The sequence below is a fragment of the Mercenaria mercenaria genome, chromosome 3 (genome assembly GCF_021730395.1).
Source record: "Mercenaria mercenaria strain notata chromosome 3, MADL_Memer_1, whole genome shotgun sequence".
NCBI lineage: Eukaryota > Metazoa > Mollusca > Bivalvia > Venerida > Veneridae > Mercenaria > Mercenaria mercenaria.
In genome coordinates, this window is record NC_069363.1 from 11,352,901 (window position 1) to 11,374,649 (window position 21,749).

At 36.8% G+C, this 21,749-nt stretch overlaps 1 protein-coding gene across 2 annotated transcripts in view; it reads right to left on the bottom strand.

The window, feature by feature from the left end:
- The window catches only part of LOC123525446 (zinc-regulated GTPase metalloprotein activator 1-like), a 55,268-nt gene that overhangs the window by 22,426 nt on the left and 11,093 nt on the right, over window positions 1-21,749 (bottom strand). For both annotated transcript variants that reach the window (XM_045304498.2, XM_053537876.1), the window contains exons 4-8: window positions 15,728-15,824; window positions 15,348-15,439; window positions 12,559-12,618; window positions 7,227-7,264; window positions 1,160-1,206 (exon numbers count right to left, since the gene is read on the bottom strand). In XM_045304498.2, the coding sequence (XP_045160433.2) occupies window positions 1,160-1,206; window positions 7,227-7,264; window positions 12,559-12,618; window positions 15,348-15,439; window positions 15,728-15,824 (334 nt within the window). The remainder of the gene's footprint in view (window positions 1-1,159; window positions 1,207-7,226; window positions 7,265-12,558; window positions 12,619-15,347; window positions 15,440-15,727; window positions 15,825-21,749) is intronic.

A 21,749-nucleotide genomic window follows, 5' to 3' on the forward strand; every position in this document is an offset into this window, starting at 1 on the left:
ACAAGGTTTTTCTATTTTTAGACCTACTGACCTAGTTTTTAATCACAGTTGACCCAGTTTCGAACTTGGCCTAGATATCATCAAGATGAACATTCAGACCAACCTTCATACAGATCCCATGAAAAATATGGCCTCTAGAGAGGTCACAAGGTTTTTTCATTATTTGACCTACTGACCTAGTTATTGATGGCACGTGAACCAGTTTCGAACTTGACCTAGATATCATCAAGGTGAACATTCTGACCAATTTTCATGAAGATCCATTCAAAAGTATGACCTCTAGAGAGGTCACAAGGTTTTTCTATTTTTAGACCTAATGACCTAGTTTTTGACCGCAGCTGACCCAGTTTCGAACTTGATCTAGATATCATCAAGATGAACATTCAGACCAATTTTCATACAGATCCCATGAAAAATATGGCCTCTAGAGAGGTCACAATGTTTTTCTATTATTTGACCTACTGACCTAGTTTTTGAAGGCACATGACCCAGTTTCGAACTTGACCTAGATATTATCAAGGTGAACATTCTGACCAATTTTCATGAAGATCTTGTGAAAAATATGGCCTCTAGAGAGGTCACAAGGTTTTTCTATTATTTGACCTACTGACCTAGTTTTTGAAGGCACGTGACCCAGTTTCGAACTTGACCTAGATATCATCAAGGTGAACATTCTGACTAATTTTCATGAAGATCTTGTGAAAAATATGGCCTCTAGACAGGTCACAAGGTTTTTCTATTTTTAGACCTACTGACCTAGTTTTTGACCGCACCTGACCCAGTTTCGAACTTGACCTAGATATCATCAAGATGAACATTCTGACCAATTTTCATAAAGATCCCATGAAAATGTGACCTCTAGAGAGGTCACAAGCAAAAGTTTACGCACGGACGCACGGACGACGGACGCTGCGCGATCACAAAAGCTCACACTGTCACTTTGTGACATGTGAGCTAAAAAATGTATTGTAAAACCTTTACTCTTTCAGCAAATAACACAGGCGTTTACAGATCACTTGTTTCATTTAAAGTGTTAACTTTCTGCAGTTATTTATTAACTCTCCATAGCTTTGTCTTTATATTAAAATTTGTTAAATATTTTTTTTAAATGGATTAAAACCAAATATTGATCTAGTGACTCAGTTCCAACCTTTCTTACCTTGTAAATTCATTGACTGAACCATCTTCCTTCTTTTCTGCCAGATACTGTAAGACAATTTAAACAAGAGCTGTCACTAATGGTGACATATGCCCCCACAGCACCTTGAACTTTGACCTGGCGACCTTGACCTTTGACCTGGTGACCCCAAAGTCAATAATGGTCGTGTACTCAATAAGTACTATTAGCATGTGAAGTTTGAAGGTCCTGGGTGCAGTGGTTCGCAAGTAAAGTGCCTTCATGCAAAAAGTTAACGTTGCCTTCATGCAAAAAGTTAACATTGTGACAAACGAATGGACAGACAGTTGAAAACTAATATGCCTCCCTTTGGGGGCATAAAAACAGATCACACCAAATAGCATAGAGTGTCACTATTTAAAGTAAAATTCATTTTGGGGGGCATTTGGGTTCAAGAGTGACATAAACACAATACCAGCTTTTGATGGTTAAGGAAGACCCCCAGGCACCATGGTAAAACCAAAGACCTTCTACAACCCAACTGGTTGGCTTACTAATGTGATTAATTCTACACCCCTAGCAAGGTTTTAGAGCCCACATTGAGGATTGAAGTCAGCGATCTTAACCTCTGAACAATGGAAGCCCTTGAAGTAGAATTCAGTGCCTATATTTCCAACTATAAGATGCTTTAGTAGAATGCGCATGTCTCCCCCAATGCATAGATGTAATAGGCAAGAAGTCAATAGGGGACAGGAGCGAAAGTCAAAGAGACACTGAAGGTTAGCTGCAACAGGAATCATCTACCCGGCATGCCCAATCATCATACAAAGTTTCAACATTCTGGGCCTAGTGGTTCTCAAGTTATGGATTGGAAAGAGTTTTCCATGTTCTGGTCCCTGTGACCTTGACCTTTAGCAGAGTGACCCGAAAATCAACAGGGGTCATCTACTCTGCATGTCCAATCATCCATTGAAGTTTCAACATTCTGGGTCAAGTGGTTCTCAAGTTATTGATGGGAAAGAGTTTTCCATGTTCACACCCATGTGACCTTGACCTTTGCTCAAGTGACCCCAAAAACGATAAGGGTCATCTACTCTGTAAGTCCTATCACCCTATGAAGTTTTAAGGTTCTGGGTCAAATGGTTCTCAAGTTATTGATTGGAAACCATTTTCCATGTTTTGGTTGCTGTGACCTTGACCTTTGATCAAGTGACCCAAAAAGCAACAGGGGTCATCTACTCTACATGTCTAATCATCCTACGAAGTTTAGACATTCTGGGTCAAGTGGTTCTCAAGTTACTGATTAGAAACAGTTTTCCACGTTTAGGCCCCTGTTACCTAGCCCAAAAAATGATAGAGGTCATCCACTCTGTAAGCCCTATCACCCTATGAAGTTTGAAGGTTTTAGGTCAAATGGTTCTCCAGTTATTGATCTAATATGAACTGTGATGAACGCATGGCCCCTGTGACCTTGACCTTTGAAGGAGTGACCCCAAAAAAACAATTAGGGTCATCTACTCTGTAAGTCCTATTACCCATGAAGTTTGAAGGTTCTAGGTCAAATGGTTCTCAAGTTACAACTCGGAAATGGATTTCCATGTTCTGGTCCCTGTGTCCTTGACCTTTAATAGAGTGACCCGAAAATCAATAGGGGTCATCTACTCTGCATGTCCAATCATCCTATGAAGTTTCAACATTCTGGGTCAACTGGTTCTCAAGTTATTGATCGGAAATGGTTTTCCATGTTCAGGCCCCTAAGACCTTGACTTTAGCAGAGTGACCCCAGAATCAATAGGGGTCATCTATTGGTACTCTGCATGTCCAATCATCCTATGATTTATTTATTTATTTGGGTTTTACGGCACACCAACACAGTATAGGTTCAACATCCTTGGTCAAGCGGTTCTCAAGTTATTGATCGGAAATGATTTTCAATGTTCAGACCCCTGTGACCTTGACCTTTGATGGATTGACCCCAAAAAGAATAGGGGTCGTCTACTCTATAAGCCCTGCCACACTATAAAGTTTGAAGGTTCTAGGTCAAATCGTTCTCCAGTTATTGAAATAAAGTGTGACGGACGGACAGAGGACAGGGCAAAAACAATATGTCTCCCCCAGTGGGGGAGGAAGGGGGAGACATAACTATTAAGATAAACAAGTAAACAACATTCCCTTAACTACTTCTCATTCAGTATTAAAGATATCCAATAACATTACAAGGGTATTTAACGACTGCATAAACTAATCCAAGGGGCCATGGGGGATCTTAATCACTGATCTAAGTTCAATGGGCCAAAAGTTTTGAAAATAATTAACAATTATCAACTCAGAAACAGGTATGTTTGCTGATGAAACACCCATCAGCACACTCTGATGTAAAGTAATATGCCAAAACCTACAGTCTGACTTGGACACAATTCACAACTGGTGCTCACAAAATGCCATAATTCTCAACATTCAAAAGAAAAAATTGATGTTCATAACTGCAAATAATTAGAAGCAAAATACAATTCAACAATCATCCCAAGAGCTTAAAATAAATAATGAAGTTATTGCTTACTCCAAATGTGAAAAACTACTGGGTGTAAATGTTGACAATAACCTAAACTGGAAAGCACATGTTCGTAGCACACTTTAGAAGTGTAATTCAAAACTCTACCTCCTCATGGGTATAAAACGTTACCTCAGTATCAGTGCTCGCAAAATGTTCTACAAGGCGTATATATTGTCGCATATGAACTACTGCTGTACAATTTGGGGAAATTGAAGTCTTGAGCTCCAAAATCTTTTCATCAAGTTTCAAAAGTGAGCAGCCAGAATAATTCTAGACAAAGACTTTGACACTCCATCCAAATTGCTGTTCAAAGAACTTAAGTGGATGACATTCCCAGAAAGACTGGAATTTAAACAAGAGGGCCATGAAGGCCCTGTATCGCTCACCTGACCTATTGACCTAAAGATCATTAAGATTAACATTCTGACCAAGTTTCATTAAGATATGGTCATAAATGTGGCCTCTTAAGTGGTAACTAGCTATTTCTTTTGATTTGACCCCGTGACCTAGTTTTTGACCCGACATGACCCAGATTCGAACTTGACCTAAAGATCATCAAGTTTAACATTCTGACTAAGTTTCATGTAGATACAGTCATAAATGTGGCCTCTCGAGTGTTAACCAGCTTTTCCTTTGATCTGACCTGGTGACCTAGTTTTCAAACCCACCTAACCCATATTTAAACTTGAGCTATAGATCATCAAGATTAACATTTTGACCAAGTTTCATTAAGATATGGTCATAAATGTGGCCTCTACAGTGTAAACTAGCTATTCCTTTGATTTGACCCCATGACCTAGTTTTTGACCCGACATGACCCAGATTCATATTAGCCCTTAAGATCATCAATATTAACATTCTGACCAAGTTTCATGAAGATACAGTCATAAATGCGGCCTGTACAATGTTAACACGCTTTTCCTTTGATCTGACCTGGTGACCTCGTTTTCGACCCAGATGACCCAATATCGAACTCGTCCAAGACTTTATTGAGGATAACACTCTGATCAAGTTTCATTAAGATTGGGCCAAAATTGTGACCTCTTGTGTGTTAACAAGCTTTTCTTTTGATTTGACCTGGTGACCTAGCTTTTGACCCCAGATGACCAAATATTGAACTTGTCTAAGATTTTATTACAGGTAACATTCTGACCAAGTTTCATTAAGATTGGGCCAAAATTGTGACCTCTACAGTGTTAACAAGCTTTTCCTTTGATTCAACGTGGTGACCTAGTTTTTGACCCCAGATGACCCAATATCGAACTCGTCCAATATTTTATTGAGGGTAACATTCTGACCAAGTTTCATTAAGATTGGGCCAAAATTGTGACATCTAGAGTGTTAACAGTCAAATTGTTGACGACAGACGGACGACGGACACATCCGACGGTGATCACTATAGCTCACCTTTGAGCACTTCGTGCTCAGGTAAGCTAAAAAGCCATAATTGTCTATAAATCTCAAAATGAACAGTCAAGAGTTACATCCAACATCTTTTCACAAAATCCAGCTGCTCTCATGCATTCACACTCAGATCACACTCAGATGACCTCTTACACATTCCAAAGCCAAATATAGAATTCTTTAGAAAACCCCTCTCATACTCTGGCCCGTATATATAGAACTCCATTCCTCTACAAATACGCCAGTCTTTTTCCATACAGTCATTTAAACATACTTACTTACAGTGGAGGTTCTCTGGTGAACACTGACATCTGTTATCATTCATGTACATATACCTATAGTCATGTTTAATCTATGTCTTTGTTTTAATGCTGAACTTTAATGTTAATAGTTTTATGCCATTACTATCATGTTGTAAATACCATGTACATATTTCAAGAGGCTCACAGGGAAGACTTGGCTTGCCCAACTGTGTCGCTTCTATAAATAAAGTTATTATTATTATTATTATTATTATTATCAACTAACAAGAGTTGGCCTGTCAAAAGCAAGTGGGTATGTATGTAAGTTTGTAGGCAGTGACCTTGATCTTTAACCAAATAGCCACAAGAACAACAGGGTCATCTACTAATTAAAGGCAACCATCCTATGAAGTCTGACGACTGTATAGGCCAATATGTTCTTTTGTGACTTAGCACAATTACCATTTTAAGTCTGTGACCTTGACCTCTGACTACTGACCCTCAAAATAACAGGGGTCATCTACTGACTAAAGGCAATCATTTTATGAAGTTTAATGTTTACATGTTGCTTATAGCCCAATTTATGGTTTTAACATATGCTATATAAAAGGCTAACATTCATGATCTTATTCATTTCAGTGTGTAGCAGTATGCAACATCTGACCAGATTTGCATTATCAATGTATGGTGCAAATATTAAAATACAATATGGTTGAAAATCAGAAACAAATATTTTACAACCAGTCATGAGACGGGAAATGAGTAACAAGTAACGCTGTATATAAACTGTATTTGATAAAGTTACCACACAAATCATTCAAGGTTGTCTTACATAAATATGTGAACCCAGGAGGGGCCAATTTTGCCCCCAGGGGAATAATTGGAACAAACTTGGTATTAAAAGAAACACTACATAAAGTTATATACTAACACTCAAGGGCTTCAGGTGTTTGACAAGAAGATTTTCAAAGTGTCCACATTCCTGATGACAATGTTGCTTTACAAATTGCATCACTTTGAAAATCTTGGTACAGCATCAAATAAGGAATATTTCAGTGAAATTATCATTAAATGTGGCAAGCGGTTTCTGAGAGAAAATGTTCAAAGTTCACATTACATACATATACAGAAAAGTGACCATGCCCAGTAGTGGTCATGTTTTTTTATGAATCAGAATAATTAAGAACCAAGGAACATTTCCGCTTTAATTCAGCAATGTGTTTCTGAAAAGAAAGATTTTCAAAGTTTTTCATGTCTGCTGCCCTGGCAACCAGAGTTCTACATGGAATGAAATTCTTTGAAAAACTTTTGGTAGAGGACAATCCAAGAAATATTCTAGGCAAAGTTTCAAAAACTTCAAGCAAATGGTTTCAGAGATGTCATATGAAGTGTCCATGCCCTTTGGTGGACATGTTTTTAAGACTCTTTGGTGAGAGTCATGCAAATATCAACTGTGTGAAATTATTTCAACATTTGACATTCAATTTGAGATAAGCTCTCTGGTAGTCATGTTTTTTGCGAGTTGGAAGTTTAACATCTTGATACAGTGTCACCAAAGGAACAACTATTTTAAATGATTCTGAAATCAAGGAAACAGTTTCTGACAAGATGATCTTTTAAGTTTTCTTTTCTGTTGCCATGGCAACAAAAATTCTGTGCGACAACCACCCAAGGAACATTTCTATGAAGTAATCTTGATATTAACCAAGTGGTTTTGGAGACTTTATTTGATGAAGAAAAGTGTGAAAGGATGTGAGATGGACAGACAGAAGAATGCACTTACCAAGGACAGTGTGTGGTCATATTAGCTCATACCATGCACTTTTGTGTGTGGTTGAGCTAAAGCAGAAAATGGTTTACAATTTATAGTGGAATGTATTTTTAAAAATGAAAACATGAAAACTCTAACCTTTGGGGCATATTTCGCATCTATCATCGTTATAATACCTGAAAATAATAGTGAACAGAAGCTATTTAATGACAATTTACCTTATTATTCATCAAAACTTATATTTCATAAAAGTTCACTTAGATGTACCACGTACTGGCGGTTACAAACTTTTAGCTAAATTCAAGGATCTAAGGTAGTTCTGCATGTTTGGATTATTACTTATTTCTACAATGCAGAATTGGATTAAACCCTGAATTTACAAAACTCCAATATATACTTAAACAAGAGCACCACCTTGCAGGTGCTGACGCTCATCTGATTCCTTTTGTATAATAGAAAAATTGTCCTACCCATGATTTTCTAAGTCCAAAAAGGGCCATAATTCTTGCAAAATGCAGGATGGTGTTATGTTTCTTGATGTACAGAGTCAGCTTATGATGGTGAACAATTGTTGCAAGTTTCAAAGTAATAGCTTGAATAGTTTAGGAGAAAAGCTGACCTAAACATAAAACTTAACCAATAAATCTGATATTTTCTAAGTCCAAAAGGGGCCATAATTCTTGCAAAAAGCAGGACAGAGTTATGTTTCTTGCTGTACATGGTCAGCTTATGATGGTGAACAAGTGTTGCAAGTTTTAAAGAAATAGCTTTGATAGTTTATGAGAAAAACTGACCTAAACATAAAACTTAACCAAGAAATCTGATTTTCTAAGTCCAAAAGGGGCAATAATTCTTCAAACAAGAGCTGTCTCCATAGGATGACACATGCCCCCGATGGCACTTTGAATGAATATATAGTTATGGCCGATGTTAGAGTTTAGGACCTTTGACCTACGGAACTGGGTCTTGCGCGCGACACGTCGTCTTACTGTGTCACACATTCATGCATAGATATTTTAAAATCCATGCATGAATGACAAAGATATGGACCGGACACGCCTATCAATGCACTATCATGAAAAATGACCTTTAACGTCTAAGTGTGACCTTGATCTTTGAGCTACAGACCTGGGTCTTGCGCGCGACACGTCGTCTTACTGTGGTACACATTCATGCCAAGTTATTTGAAAATCCATCCATCGATGACAAAGATATGGACCGGACACGCCCATAAATGCACTATCCTTTAACATCTAAGTGTGACCTTGATCAATGCACTATCCTTTAATCTCTAACTTGAAAAGTTGACCTAAAAATAAAACATAACCAAGAAACCTGATATTTTCTAAGTCCAAAAGGGGCCATAATTCTTGCAAAAAGCAGGATGGAGTTATGTTTCTTGCTGTACAGGATCGGCCTATTGATGGTGAACAAGTGTTCCAAGTTTCAAAGCAATACCTTTGATAGTTTAGGAGAAAAGCTGACCTAAACATAAAACTTAACCAGGCAACGCTGACGCCGACACTGATCAAGTGATGACAATAACACATCATTTTTTTTTTTTCAAAAAATAAGATGAGCTAAAAAATCAGCAAATAAAAAAGATAGGGTTGAATGCCTGATTTTTTGATAGAATGATTTGAAAAATTTGGAAAACAAAATTTCATAATGGCGGTCGATGTATAAATCAAAGTTTGGTAACAGTTTCACAAACAGAAACTTTTCTATAATGTAGGTTTTAATATCATATTTTTTCTTTAGAAAGATAGCAATGTTGCAAGTTTAATAAATTTATTCACAGACTGTCATTAACTCATATACTGATTTTCATTTTCCTTATGCTTTGTCCAGACTTTATTCTACGTGGATAAATGATATTACACCATTACTTCCGGTTTATCAAACATGCAGAACTACCTTAAGTAGGTACAACTAGAATGTGTCTGTAGGACACAGGGTGTGCCCCCATTGGTACATTTGTCACAAATAAGGGGAAATCATTCAAATGTTTGCAGTCTTAATGGGGTATAGCCTCAAAAAAAAATATTATGAAATGGATTCATTATTCTATACCATATACTTTTTGAGCTATGAGCATCACAAACAAAAAAATCCACTATTTTGGCTATTTCAAGGGCCATAACTCTGTAATAAACGCTAAAATTCTCAAGAAGAATGCCAAGTGTGCAAGGTCACATAATGATAAAGACTCAAGCAAGGTTTCATGAATTTACATTTAATACTTTTTGAGTGAGGCACATAATTAGGTGAAAATGTGCATTTTTTTACTATTTCAGGGGCTATAACTCTGGAAATAGGGGGCAGACCAAGATGAAAAATAAGAGGTGTGCAAGTTCATATCATGATAAAGATTCATGCAAGGTTTCATCAATTTATATCAAATACTTTTTGAGCTAGGCGTGTCACAAGGTGAAAATGTCGTTTTTGACTATTTCAGCGGCTGTAACTCTAACAAGAGGGCCAAGATGGCCCTAGGTCGCTCACCTAAGAAACACTCCATAACAGTGTAAAACATGTTTGACCTTGTGATTTCATGGAAACAAATATTCTGACCAATTTTCATTAAGATTGGACCAAAAAATTGGTCTCTTGCGATAAAACAAGCATTTTCTTAGATATGACCTAGTTTTTGACCCTAGATGACCCATGTTCAAAATCGACCTAGATTTTATCAAGGCAATCATTCTGACCAAAATTCATGAAGATCAACTGAAAAATACAGCCTCTATCACATACAGAAGTTTTTTCTTTGATTTGACCAAGTGACCTAGTTTTTGACCTCAGATGACCCATATTCAAATTCGACCTAGATTTCATCAAGGCAATCAACCTGACCAAATTTCATAAAAATCAATTGAAAAAAACAGTCTCTATCGCATACACAAGATTTTTCTTTAATTTCAACTAGTGACCTAGTTTTTGACCTCAGATAACCCATATTCAAAATCGACCTAGATTTCATCAAGGCAATCACTCTAACCAAATTTCATGAAGATCAATTGAAAAATACATCCTCTATTGCATACACAATGTTTTTCTTTGATTGACCTAGTGACCTAGTTTTTGACCCCAGATGACCCAATTTCGAACTCGGCCTAGATTTTATCAAGCCAATCATTCTGGCTAAATTTCATGAAGATCAGTTGAAAAATACCGCCTCTATTGCATACACAAGGTTTTTCTTTGATTTGACCTAGTGACCTAGTTTTTGACCCAAGATGACCCATTTTCGAATTTGGTCTAAATTTCATCAAGGTAATCATTCTGACCAAAATTCATGAAGATCAATTGAAAAATGCAGCCTCTATCGCATACACAAGGTTTTTACGTGATATGACCTAGTGACCTAGTTTTTGACCCCAGATGACCCATTTTCGAACTCGGCCTAGATTTCATCAAGGTAATCATTCTGACCAAAATTCATGAAGATCAATTGAATAATACCGCCTTTATCGCATACACAAGGTTTTTCTTTGATTTGACCTAGTGACCTAGTTTTTGACCCGAGATGACCCATTTTCGAACTCGACCTAGATTTCATCAAGGCAATCATTCTGACCAAAATTCATGAAGATCAATTGAAAAATACAGCCTCTATCGCATACACAAGGTTTTTCTTTGATTTGACCTAGTGACCTAGTTTTTGACCCAAGATGACCCATTTTCGAACTCGGCCTAGATTTCATCAAGGTTATCATTCTGACCAATACTCATGAAGAAGAATTGAAAAATACAGCCTCTAAGGCATACACAAGGTTTTTCTTTGATTTGACCTAGTGACCTAGTTTTTGACCCCAGATGACCCACTTTCAAACTCGGCTTACATTTCATCAAGATTATCATTCTGACAAATATTCATGAAGATTAATTGAAAAATACCGCCTCTATCGCATACACAAGGTTTTTCTTTGATTTGACCTAGTGACCTAGTTTTTGACCCGAGATGACCCATTTTCGAACTCGGCCTAGATTTCATCAAGGTTATCATTCTGACCAATATTCATGAAGATTAAATGAAAAATACAGCCTCTATCGCATACACAAGGTTTTTCTTTGATTTGACCTAGTGACCTAGTTTTTGACCCCAGATGACCCACTTTCGAACTCGGCTTAGATTTCATCAAGATTATCATTCTGACCAATATTCATGAAGATTATTTGAAAAATACCGCCTCTATCGCATACACAAGGTTTTTCTTTGATTTGACCTAGTGACCTAGTTTTTGACCCGAGATGACCCATTTTCGAACTCGGCCTAGATTTCATCAAAGTTATCATTCTGACCAATATTCATGAAGATTAAATGAAAAATACAGCCTCTATCGCATACACAAGGTTTTTCTTTGATTTGACCTAGTGACCTAGTTTTTGACCCGAGATGACCCATTTTCGAACTCGGCCTAGATTTCATCAAGATTATCATTCTGACCAATATTCATGAGGATTAATTGAAAAATACAGCCTCTATCGCATACACAAGCTAAATGTTGACAGACGACGGACGACAGACGACAGACGACAGACGACAGACGACGGACGACAGACGCCGGACATCGAGCGATCAGAAAAACTCACCTGAGCATTGCTCAGGTGAGCTAAAAATAGGGGGCAGACCAAAATGAAAAATAAGAGTTGCGCAAGTTCATATCATGATTAAGACTCATGCAAGGTTTCATGAATCTATATCAAATACTTTTGAGCTAGGCGTGTCACAAGGTGAAAATGTGCATTTTTGACTATTTCAGGGGCCATAACTTTAAAAAAAAAGGGGGTGGAGCCAGACGAAAAATAGGAGGTGCACAAGTTCATACCATGATAAAGACTCATGCAAGGTTTCATCAATTTATATCAAATACTTTTTGAGCTAGGCATGTCACAAGGTGAAAATGTGCATTTTTGACTATTTCAGGGGCCATAACTCTAAAAATAGAGGGCAGACCCAGATAAAAAGTAGAATGTGCGCAAGTTCATATCATGATTAAGACTCATGCAAGGTTTCATGAATCTATATCAAATATTTTTTGAGCTAGGCGTGTCACAAGGTGAAAATGTGCATTTTTGACTATTTCAGGGGCCATAACTCTAAAATTAGGGGGCGGAGCCAGACGAAAAATATAAGGTGCGCAAGTTCATATCATGATAAAGACTCATGCAAGGTTTCATTAATCTATATCAAATACTTTTTGAGCTAGGCTTGTCACGAACTTCGGACGGACCAACGCACGGACAAGAGCAAATCTGTATGCCCCCACCACTCATGGGGGGGGGGGGGGGGGCACAAAAATGGTCATATCTTTGTTAAACTGTAACGTTATGTTACCTAACACACCAAAGCTACGAGTGGAAAGTGTTCTACAGTTTGGCAAATTGAAAGTCTATTTACTACAGAATATTTAAATGTAATGCTACATCATAAAAACATCAACTTTTACAACAGTTTCATATTTACCATCTAAAAATATGTCACTACATAATTCCTCATCCAGCCAAAATATAGAAGCTATAGGACCTGAAAACATACAATATAGGGGAAGTAATAAGCAACCTACTTTCTTTACAGACCATGAAGATTTATGTTGAATAAGACCCATAATATTCTACAGCTGTTGGCTCAATGTCAGTAATGGTTCAGTGCAATTTTCGTAGTCTTCAATTATTCTGTTGTAGCAAAACTACGCTAACAGGAAACAAGAGGGCCAAAATGGTCCTATATCGCTCACCTGTTATCATTGCACTTAAGGACAAGAAGGTCAAAAAATCATAATCAAGATCAATCAAAAGAATTATGAGAAAATATAGTTGAAATTTTCTTAAAGTTACGTCAAATAAAATTATTTTCAGATCAGGCCAGTAGTTTCATGCCTGAAGGATTACATCAGAGGAGGTTAGGAGCATAATTTTGACTGATGAAGCCCAAAGGACAGGAACAACAAAGGGAAGAAATTAAAAATAAATCTCAGTCCTCAGAAAAAAATCTAAGTCCAAAGGACAGGAACAACAAAGGGAAGAATTTAACCAAAATTTAAAAAAAATCTTACAAGGTATAGATATGTCAAAATACACCTAAAAATTGAAGGTACCATCCTTGTTGTACCACAGAAAAGTGGTCTTGGTTTTTCCCTACGGCCAATTATAAAAAAGTTTCTTAAATAAGCTATTTATAATAACATAAAAGGGAAGTAATTAAAAAAAATATTGTAAGTGAACAAAAGGATCTGCCAAAAAAAAAAAAGAACAGCACTGCAATCGATGCAAATGCAGAGCAATATACACACAAAACAAAGTCATATGACCTTTGACCCATAAGTATGACCTTGACCTTGAAGTGAGCCATCCGAAACATGCGCTCTGCACATTGTTTCGATGAGGTGAACATCTGTGTCAGGTTTCTTTGAAATCCTTCAAGGGGTTCAAGAGTTACAGAGCGGAAGGGAAATTGCTAACCAACAGACATACAGACAGACGGACACCGAGGCAATAACATAATATGTCCCTCTGGGCGAATAAAAAGGAATCAAGATCTTATGGTGATACAAGTTGTGTGCAAGTTTGGTTAAAATCAAATCATAAATGAAGCTGCTATTGTGCAGACAAGGTCAAAATAGTTAATTTTGGCTCTTTCAGGGACCGTAACTCTGGAACCCATAATGGAATCTGGTTCAAGAAAGGAACCAAGACCTTATGGTGGCATAAGTTTTGTGCAAGTTTGATTAAATTCAAATCATGAATGAAGCTGCAATTGTGCAGACAAGGTCAAAATAGCTAATTCTGGTCCTATCAGGGGCCATAACTCTGGAACCTATAAAGGAATCTGACCAGTTGAAGAAAGAAACCAAGATCTTGTGGTGATACAAGTTGTGTGCAAGTTTGGTTAAAATCAAGTCATAAATGAAGCTGCTATTGTGCAGACAAGGTCAAAAAAGCTAATTTTGGCCCTTTCAGGGGCCATAACTCTGGAACCCATAATGGGATCTGGTTGGTTCAATAAAGGAACCAAGATCTTATGGTGACACAAGTTTTGTGCAAGTTTGGTTAAATTCAAATCATAAATGAAACTGCTATTGTGCAGACAAGGTCAAAATAGCTAATTCTGGCCCTTTCAGGGGCCATAACTCTGGAACCTGTATTGGAATCTGGCCAGTTCAAGAAAGGAAATAAGATCTTATGGTGATACAAGTTGTGTGCAAATTTGGTAAAAATCAAATCATAAATAAAACTGCTATTGTGCAGACAAGGTCAAAATAGCTAATTTTGGCTCTTCAGGGGCCATAACTCTGGAACCCATAATGGGATCTGGCCAGTTCAAGAAAGGAACCAAGATCTTATGGGGATACAAGTTTTGTGCAAGTTTGGTTAAAATAAAATCATAAATGAAACCACTATCGTGCAGACAAGAAATTATTGACGCACAAAAATAGCAAATTCTGGCCCTTTAAGGGGCAATAACTCTAGAACCCATGATGCGATCTGGCCAGTTTTCGAAAAGAACTGAGATATCATGCCAATACAAGTTTTGTACAAGTTTGATCAAAATTGCTTGCAAAATGTGGTCTCTATCTTGTTCACAAGAAATTGTGGATGGATGACGGACGGAGACGGACGGACGAAGGGCGATCACAAAAGCTCACTCTGTCACTACGTGACAGGTGAGCTAAAAACACAGTCTAGTTAGCTCAGTGGTAGAGTGTACGACTGTGAGTGGAGAGGTTGTAAGTTTGATCTCCAGGTGACTGTACTCAGACATAATACCACAGAATACAATATGTCTGTTGTCATTTGTCCTCCAACCTTGATTCAAGTAGAGAAATTTTGTTGACTACTGCCAGTAACACTAGTGTAACTGTAATTTTATAACTGTTGGTGCTAAAATAAACACTGATGAAAAAGTATTCTTGTTTTATAACAGCTAATTAAAAGTGTCCATAGATAACTGTACATGCCTTACCAAGGTTCAGGAAAAATGCCTCATAATATAACCTCAATGTTCTACATTACTTTTGAAAGATTTAAGGCTAAAATGTGTAATATACAAAACTGGTTACCACAGTATACTGAGAGTTGAATATTGGTTGATCAAATACTATGAAATTACTGGATTTTATGGACACAGAAACTGTCCTTTTGGCCAATTTCAAAGTGTGTCTTGGGGGTCATTAATTGAAAAACTTTAAAGTTTAAAGATAAAATTAATTGAACTTTGTTTGTTGCCATTCAATTTCGTGGGTTAAAACCACTTACCAGGATCTGCTAGACCAGTAGTTTCCAGCAGTATATAGTCAAATTTTCCTTTCTTTGTCATCAAATTTTCTATGGCCTTTACCCCATTGTCCCTGAAAAATAAACATGAACTATTAAATTAAGACAGAGAAAGTTCAATTCTTGAAATAGAAATGTCTAGTGACTTAAAGTTTTGCAATATAAGAATTACATGTACTGAAAAATTCTTCTGTAAATCTTATACATACTGTATATGTTTTGAATAACATAATAATGTCAAAATATAACAGACTGTCCATATAAAGGTTAATTACAAATGTACCTAGATTTACCACATTATTTTTTTCTAAATCATTGACCACTGACACAGATTTCTCTACAGACAGACATTAGCTACTTACTTCACTGAACAACAGAGACATCCATTCCTGAGTTCTAACCATTCTTCATACCTTTCCCCGTCACTTCCTACTGACATTGACTTCTCTATAGAATCACCTGAAAATAACAAGATTGTATTTTGGTGAACATCAGATAAGAATGCTCAAGTTATTAAGTAAACACTATCAACTTTCACAATTTTAAGTAATTCAAGGACTTTTACTAACAAATAACTGGGACATCCAGCTTGTGATCGAACCTAGCCTATATATTATGTTCATTACCATTCTTACCAGGTTTGGTGAATACTCAGAACTACTTATGTTAGAGTGGACACTCTCAATTTTTGCAATTTTGTGTAATTCAAGGGCAATAACCTTAGACTCAAACGAATGATCCAGCTAGTTACTTGACCAAGATATTATGCCTATAAACATTCTGACCAAATTCAAAGAACACTGAATATGAACTGCTCAAATAGAAAGTTGTAAATGGTGCCTGCCCTACACCTCTTATAAGCTACAGTCACACATACCGATATGTCCATGCGTTGAGGTATGGTGTGGATGGGATTGGTCTGTATGGGGACGGACACAGATAAGTACGGAGCAGTACGTCATAGTACGGGAAAAATGGTGAGAAACGGGGAACAAAAAGATACAGGATGCGAATAAGTACGGATAAGTATGGCGTACTACGCTGAACTACGTTTTACTGCACCTAGCAAATTGCCCAGTGCGTGGACGAGTCTGCGGTGAACTACGCTGAATTATGCTTAAGTACAGGCAGCCTCAGATAACTACGTTCAGCTATGGATCAATACACATGACCACATTCGCATAAAGGTTTAGAAACGGGTCGGTAAGTTTCATATTAATAGGCCACATGTAGCCAGCATTTTCATTACGATTACCTTTGACATCACAGACTGATATGGATTACTACTTTAAGGTACGGCTCAGGTACGGATCGATACAGATTACTACGTTCCTATCTGTGGCTAGACGTAGCTATCCGTGCCATATGTGTGACTGGGGTATTAGATACAGGGATGATGTCTATTACATACATCAAACAAGTTAGTACTGGCAGAGAATCCTGGAACACTGATTATGTTACTGACCACCATTATAAAATGTAAGTTTCTTACATAATTGGGTTACATATTTGTAAATATGCTCAACAAAAGAAGCTGAGTGTTACCAAATCCTCCATACTGTTTATTAATTTATCACTTCATTCACAAATTGACTTTAATTTTTTTATATATATGAATGATATAACAAAAAAAAAATTCATGTAATTTACCATAAATGCCCCTTGAAAATACTTGACAAAATAACAAACAAAGTTTACAACATTGCCACATATCCAGAAACTAGAATTTGTCTGCAGGACACAGGGTGTGCCCCCACTGGTACATCTGTCACAAATAAGGGGCAATAATTCAAATGTTTGCCGGGTATAGCCTCAACAAACATTTTATATAAAGGATTCATTAATCTAGGCTATATACTTTTTGAGCTATGAGCATCACAAACAAAAAATTCACTATTTTGGCTATTTCTAGGGCCATAACTCTGTAATTTGCGCTAAGATTCTCAAGAAGAATGCCAAGTGTGCAAGATCACATCATGATCAAGACTCATGCAAGGTTTCATGAATTTACATCAAATACTTTTTGAGCTAGGCACATCATTAGGTGAAAATGTGCACTTTTGACTATTTCAGGGGCCATAACTTAAAAAATAAGGGATGGAGCCAATGAAAAACTAGAACTGTCACAGGAGTGACTCATACCCCCACCATACAGTCTTGTCACAGAAGAATGGCAACCATAAGGAATTTTAAAAATACTTTGGAGTACTTCATCCTGGGCTTCCACATATAAGTAATACTAGTATAATACTAGTAGTAATACTAGTAAATATATTAAACCTCTAATATTAGAGATACACTAAAAGTGAATACAAAAAAGTGTCTTACCGACCCATGTTACCACGGAAAAATGTTTTTACTTTTTACATAGGACTTATAATAAAAAAGTTAGAAAAATACCTAAAATATTGAAAATCTAAAAATAGGATTTCTAAAAATAGACTAATTCCTGGAATTTAAGGGGAAGAAACTCTACAAAGGTTAAACAAGAGCACCGCCTTGCGGGTGCTGACGCTCATCTGATTTTTTTGTATAATAGAAATATTGTCCTACCCATGATTTTCTAAGTCCAAAAAGGGCCATCACTCTTGCAAAAAGCAGGATAGAGTTATGTTTCTTGATGTACAGTGTCCACTTATGATGGTGAAAAACTGTTGCAAGTTTTAAAGCAATAGCTTTGATAGTTTATGAGAAAAGTTGACTTAAACATAATATTCAACCAAGAAAATGATTTTTCTAAGTCCAAAAGGGGCAATAATTATTGCAAAAAGCAGGATGGAGTTATGTTTCTTGATGTACAGGGTCAGCTTATGATGGTGAACAAGAGTTGCAAGTTTTAAAGCAATAGCTTTGATAGTTTAAGAGAAAAAGTTGACCTAAACATAAAACTTAACCAAGAAATCTGATATTTTCTAAGTCCAAAAGGGGCCATAAATCTTGCAAAAAGCAGGATGGAGTTATGTTTCTTGCTGTACAGGGTCAGCTTATGATGGTGAACAAGTGTTGCAAGTTTTAAAGGAATAGCTTTGATAGTTTAGGATAAAAGCTGACCTAAACATAAAACTTAACCAAGAAAACTGATTTTCTAAGTCCAAAAGGGGCAATAATTCTTGCAAAAAGCAAGATGGAGTTATGTTTCTTGATGTACAGGGTCTGCTTATGAAGGTGAACAAGTATTCCAAGTTTCAAAGTAAAAGCTTTGATAGTTTAGGAGAAAAGTTGACCTAAACATAAAACTTAACCAAGAAATCTGATATTTTCCAAGTACAAAAGGGGCCATAAATCTTGCAAAAAGCAAGATGGAGTTATGTTTCTTGCTATACAGGGTCAGCTTATGATGGTGAACAAGTATTCCAAGTTTCAAAGCAATAGCTTTGATAGTTTAGGAGAAAAGCTGACCTAAACATAAAACTTAACCAGGCAACGCCGACGCAGACGCCGACACAGACGCTGACGCCGACGCCGACAACCGCTCAAGTGATGACAATAACTCATCATTTTTTTTTCAAAAATTCAGATGAGCTAAAAAAGGTTACTTCCCTTTGGCTCTAAGCCAATCAGAATGAGATATAGTGAAAATACATCAAAATTAACCTTAAATTCTAGGTAAAAGGGGACACAATTCAAGAAAAATAGTGTCAGAGTTATGCACCTTGTGTCACATGATGTGGGTGATGAGGTGGAACATCTATTTTAAGTCTGAATCAAATCCATTCAGTAGTAATTGAGATATAGTGAAAATACATCAAAATTAACCTTAAATTCTAAGTAAAAAGGGGCATAACTCATGAAAATTGGTGTCAGAGTTATGCACCTTGTGTCACATGATGTGGGTGATGAGGTGGAACATCTATTTTAAGTTTGAATCAAATCCATTTTGTAATAATTGAGATATAGCGAAAATACATCAAAATCAACCTTAAATTTAAAGTAAAAGGGGACATAATTCATAAAAATTTATGTCAGAGTTAAGCACCTTATGTCACAACATCTGGGTAATGAGGTGGAACAACTATTTTAAGTTTGAATCAAATCCATTTAGTAATAACTGAGATATAGTGAAAATACAACAAAATCAACCTTAAATTCTAAGTAAAAGGGGACATAATTCATGAAAACTTGGTGTCAGAGTTATGCACCTTGTGTCACATGATGTGGGCACATGATGTGGGTGATGAGGTGGAACATCTATTTTAAGTTTGAATCAAATCCATTCAGTAGTAACTGAGATAAAGTGAAAATACATCAAAATCAACCTTAAATTCTAAGTAAAAAGGGGCATAATTCATAAAAACAAGAGCTGTCGGAGGACAGCAACGCTCGACTATTCAACAGCCTTGTCAACTGAATGAATACAAAAGTCGAAAAGGGGCATAATTTTGTAAAAAAGGGTTATGGAACCTTCACAGTGCTTATCAGCTCATAAAGTGAACAAGTGCGTGAAGTTTCAATCCTTTCCCATAAGTGGATAATGAAATACCAGCTTACATACAAAAACTTAACCAAAAACTGCTAAGTCTAAAAAGGGGCATAATTTTGAAAAAATTGCAAAGTAGAGTTATGGACCTATACAGTGCATGTCAGATCATGACAGTGAACAAGTGTGTGAAGTTTCAATCCATTCCCATTAGTGTGTACTGAGATACCAGCTTACATACAAAACCTTAACCAACAATTTCTAAGTCGAAAAGGGGGCATAATTTCATTAAAAAGCAAAACAGAGTTATGGAACCTGTGTAATGTAGGTCAGTTTATCACAGTGAATAAGTGTGTGAAGTTTCAATCCATTCCCACAAGTGGTTACTGAGATACCAGCTTACATACAAAACCTTAACCAAGAATTTCTAAGTCGAAAAAGGGGCATAATTTTGTAAAAAAAGCAAAATAGAGTTATGGAACCTGTGCAATGTAGGTCAGTTTATCACAGTGAATAAGTGTGTGATGTTTCAATCCATTCCTACAAGTGGTTACTGAGATACCAGCTTACATACAAAACCTTAACCAAGAATTTCTAAGTCGAAAAAGGGGCATAATTTTGTAAAAAAGCAACATAGAGTTATGGAACCTTTGCAATGTAGGTCAGTTTATCACAGTGAATAAGTGTGTGAAGTTTCAATCCATTCCCACAAGTGGTTACTGAGATACCAGCTTACATACAAAACCTTAACCAAAAATTTGTAAGTCAAACAAGGGGAATAATTTTGTAAAAAAGCAAAATAGAGTTATGGGACCTGTGCAGTGTAAGTCAGTTTATCACAGTGAATAAGTGTGTGAAGTTTCAATCCATTCCCACATGTGGTTGCTGAGATACCAGCTTACATACAAAACTTAACCAAATCGGGACGCGGACGCGGACGCCGACGCGGACGCCGACGCATGGGCGAGTCCAATAGCTCTACTATTCTATGAATAGTCGAGCTAAAAATGGTGTCAGAGTTATGCACCTTATGTCACATGATGTGGGTGATGAGGTGGAACATCTATTTTAAGTTTGAATCAAATCCATTTAGTAATAACTGAGATATAGTGAGAATACAACAAAATTAACCTTAAATTCTAAGTAAAAGGGGACATAATTCATGAAAACTTGGTGTCAAGAGTTATGCACCTTGTGTCACATGATGTGGGTGATGAGGTGGAACATGTATTTTAAGTTTGAATCAAATCCATTTGGTAATAACTGAGATAATAGATTTCAGGACGCGACGGGACGGGACGGGACGGGACGCGACAAAACTGACTCCTATATACCCCCCTCAAACATGTTTGGTGGAGGTATAATAAGAGTTGCGCAAGTTTATATCATGATAAAGACTAATGCAAGTTTTAATCAATTTATATCAAATACTATTTGAGCTAGGCCCATCACAAGGTGAAAATGTGCATTTTTGACTATTTCAGGGGCCATAACTCTGGAAATAGGGGGCGGAGCCAGATGAAAAATAGGAGTTGCGCAAGTTTATATCACGCTTAAGACTCATGCAAAGTTTCATCAATTTTTATGAAGTACTTTTTGAGCTAGGTGCGTCACAAGGTGAAATGAGCATTTTTTACTAGTTTAGGGGCCATAACTCTGGAAATAGGGGGCGAAGCCAATTGAAAAAGGAGGTGTGCAAGTTCATATCATGATTAAGACTTTTGAAAGGTTTCATCAATCTATATGAAACACTTTTTGAGCTAGGCGCATCACAAGGTGAAAATGTGTGTTTTTTATTATTTCAGGGACCATAACTCTGATAATAAGGGGCAGAGCGTGACGAAAATAAGAAGTGCGCAAGTTGGTATCATGATAAAGACTTACGCAAGGTTTCATCAGTTTATATAAAACACTTTTTGAGCTTGGTGCATCATGAACTTCAGACAGACGGACGAATGGACAAGACC